General features: G+C 43.1%; 1 gene segment (V, D, J or C); it reads right to left on the bottom strand.

Annotated features, from left to right (window-relative positions):
* Nucleotides 1–1,000: 1,000 nt before the first annotated feature.
* On the bottom strand, nucleotides 1,001–1,726 carry LOC131480491 (T cell receptor alpha variable 27-like). The segment is given in 2 exon segments: nucleotides 1,001–1,404; nucleotides 1,578–1,726. Coding segments are annotated over 2 exon segments (450 nt in total).
* Between the last annotated feature and the right edge of the window lie 527 nt (nucleotides 1,727–2,253).

The raw sequence follows: 2,253 nt of genomic DNA, 5'->3' as shown, positions 1-2,253 counted from the left end.
CAGAGAGGCAGAAACAGTGAGAGACAGAGATATATATAGAGAGAAAGTGAGAAAGAGAGAGAGAGAGAGAGAGAGAGAGAGAGAGAGAGATTCTCCAAATGCCAATTCACTCCCCAAATAACCACAAAGGCCAGAGATGGGCCAGGCCAAAGCCTGGAGTATGGAATTCCATCCCGGTCTCTCACATGGGTAGCAGAGGCCCAAGTACAAGGGCCATCTTCTGCTACTTTCCCAGATGCATTGATGAGGAATAGGATCAGAACTGAGGCAGCTGTACTTTAACTGGCACTTCAAATATGGGATTCAGTTTAATCCAATGCACCACAGTGCCCCAAAGTAAGAAAGTTTTAAAGATGGGATTTGAACTCGGGTTTTGTGCTTTGGGCTGTATTATCTCAACTCATAGAATAGGAATTCTTCCAGTACAAAATGGATTAGTGGAGAAAACTGATAACTTCTCTCTTCTTCAGCCTTGGAAATTTGAGGTCATTGGTAGGCCCTTTTCAGCTTTGACACAATGTAATGCATGTTTTAGGTGTTCCCAAAGCCAGCAACCAGGGGCCCTGCTTTAGAACCACAGTTGGATGCTATTGAAATACATTTTGGGAATCTATCTGTTAGGAAGGATAACTTCCTTTTAATTATTTCTTCATTTACCTCTGTTTTTTTTCTTGTTTGCTATTGTTGTTACTACAGTTCAACACATGAAAGTTTCATTTTTTCCAGAATACTAGAATCAAATTCTCAAATGATCTATTTCCAACTACCTATGTGAACCCGTCTGGGTTTGGTCTTCAAGAAACTGCAATGACCAAGAACTGTGTTATACTCCATCTGATGCCTTTCATTTGTCCCTCCAATTCTGACTCCTTTCTCCAACCCACTACCTACCCTGGGAAGCTATCTGCCCAGGTATTTACTGATTTTAATAGAGGGCCATGTTGCCAGAGATTTCTTGTTCTCCAGTGAATGTGGGAAATATTGTCCAGAAAGGTAGTCTCTATGAAGGGCTGAACTTGCTATTGTTTTTCATGCTACAGGTGTGTGAGGAGAAGCTGAAAACAGGTGGCAGTGGGGTGACTGGGTTTGAGTACAGGCAGCAGGTGTCCTGAGAGCACCGTGGTCCTGCGCAGAAGTAGTTACCCACATCCTCCGGCTGGGTTGCAGTGATGTGCAAGGAGCTGTCCTTTCTGGCTTCACCAAACTGAACAGTCAATCTCTTCTCTTTCTTCACTTCACCACCCTTGACCACTGTCAGCAAGAGGGTAAGCCCTGTCCCAGGCTCCTGTTTATACCACTGCAAGGAAGGAAACACACTTGAAGAGTTGCAGTAGACTATGGCAGTTTCTCCCTCTTGGATTCTTAGAAGTTGAGGACTCTGCTCTAGCTGCTGGGCACTCAACCCTGTTTAAAAACAAAGCAGAAGGTACAAGCGTAGAGAATTAGGAATTCCTTATTAACCTGAAATGATTTTTCTTCTTTCTTCCTCTCTTCCACAGTGACTCTCTCACTTTCCTTTTTCCCATCTTTAATTTCTCCTCTGAGATTCAATGTAATGAAAAATTTCTTAAACTCACAGGCCAGTTGACTCCAAAGAATCCACACAAAAATTTCCAGGAGCATCTTTTCTTCTTACCACGTGGCAGCCACGATCACTCACTTTAGATGCCCTCCTGGGAGGTTTTCTGGCTAGAACAGTGCTTGTGGTTACACACACTGATCTCAGTACAAAGGCAGAGGTTTCTGTGTGTCAGCCAATTGGATCCCTTGCTCCCCACCCTCCTCTTCTTCTAACCCCAAGCTCTGCTTAGACTTTGGAGGACTTTTGAAATACCACCCTCCTGTGGAAAGAGGGACAACTGGTTCACTTTGATCAGTGTTTCTATTCCTCCCAGCTTCATTTGATATGCTCAAGGCTTAAGCAGAAAGAGGTGAATTATCTTCTTCAGACACGGAAGATAGCTCTTTTTAAACACTGATCATTTCTAAGATAAAAACAAGAGAGAATGGAAATATCATCTTATTATAACTGGCATCCTTTACAAAATGATTTACTAATTTATTTTTATTGGAAAGACACAGTTACAGAGGGATACACACACACACACACTCAGGGAGAGAGAGAGAGAGAGAGAGAGAGAGAGAGAGAGAGAGAGAGAGAGAAAGAGAGAGAGAGAGAGATCTTCCATTGCTGGTTCACTTCCACAAATGGCCACAATGGCCATAGTTGAACTATTCTTAAGCCAGGTGGAG

This window comes from Ochotona princeps, chromosome 6, assembly GCF_030435755.1.
Source record: "Ochotona princeps isolate mOchPri1 chromosome 6, mOchPri1.hap1, whole genome shotgun sequence".
Lineage (NCBI taxonomy): Eukaryota > Metazoa > Chordata > Mammalia > Lagomorpha > Ochotonidae > Ochotona > Ochotona princeps.
The sequence above is the reverse complement of the archived record's forward strand: the minus strand, read 5'-3'. Positions and strand labels throughout refer to the sequence as shown.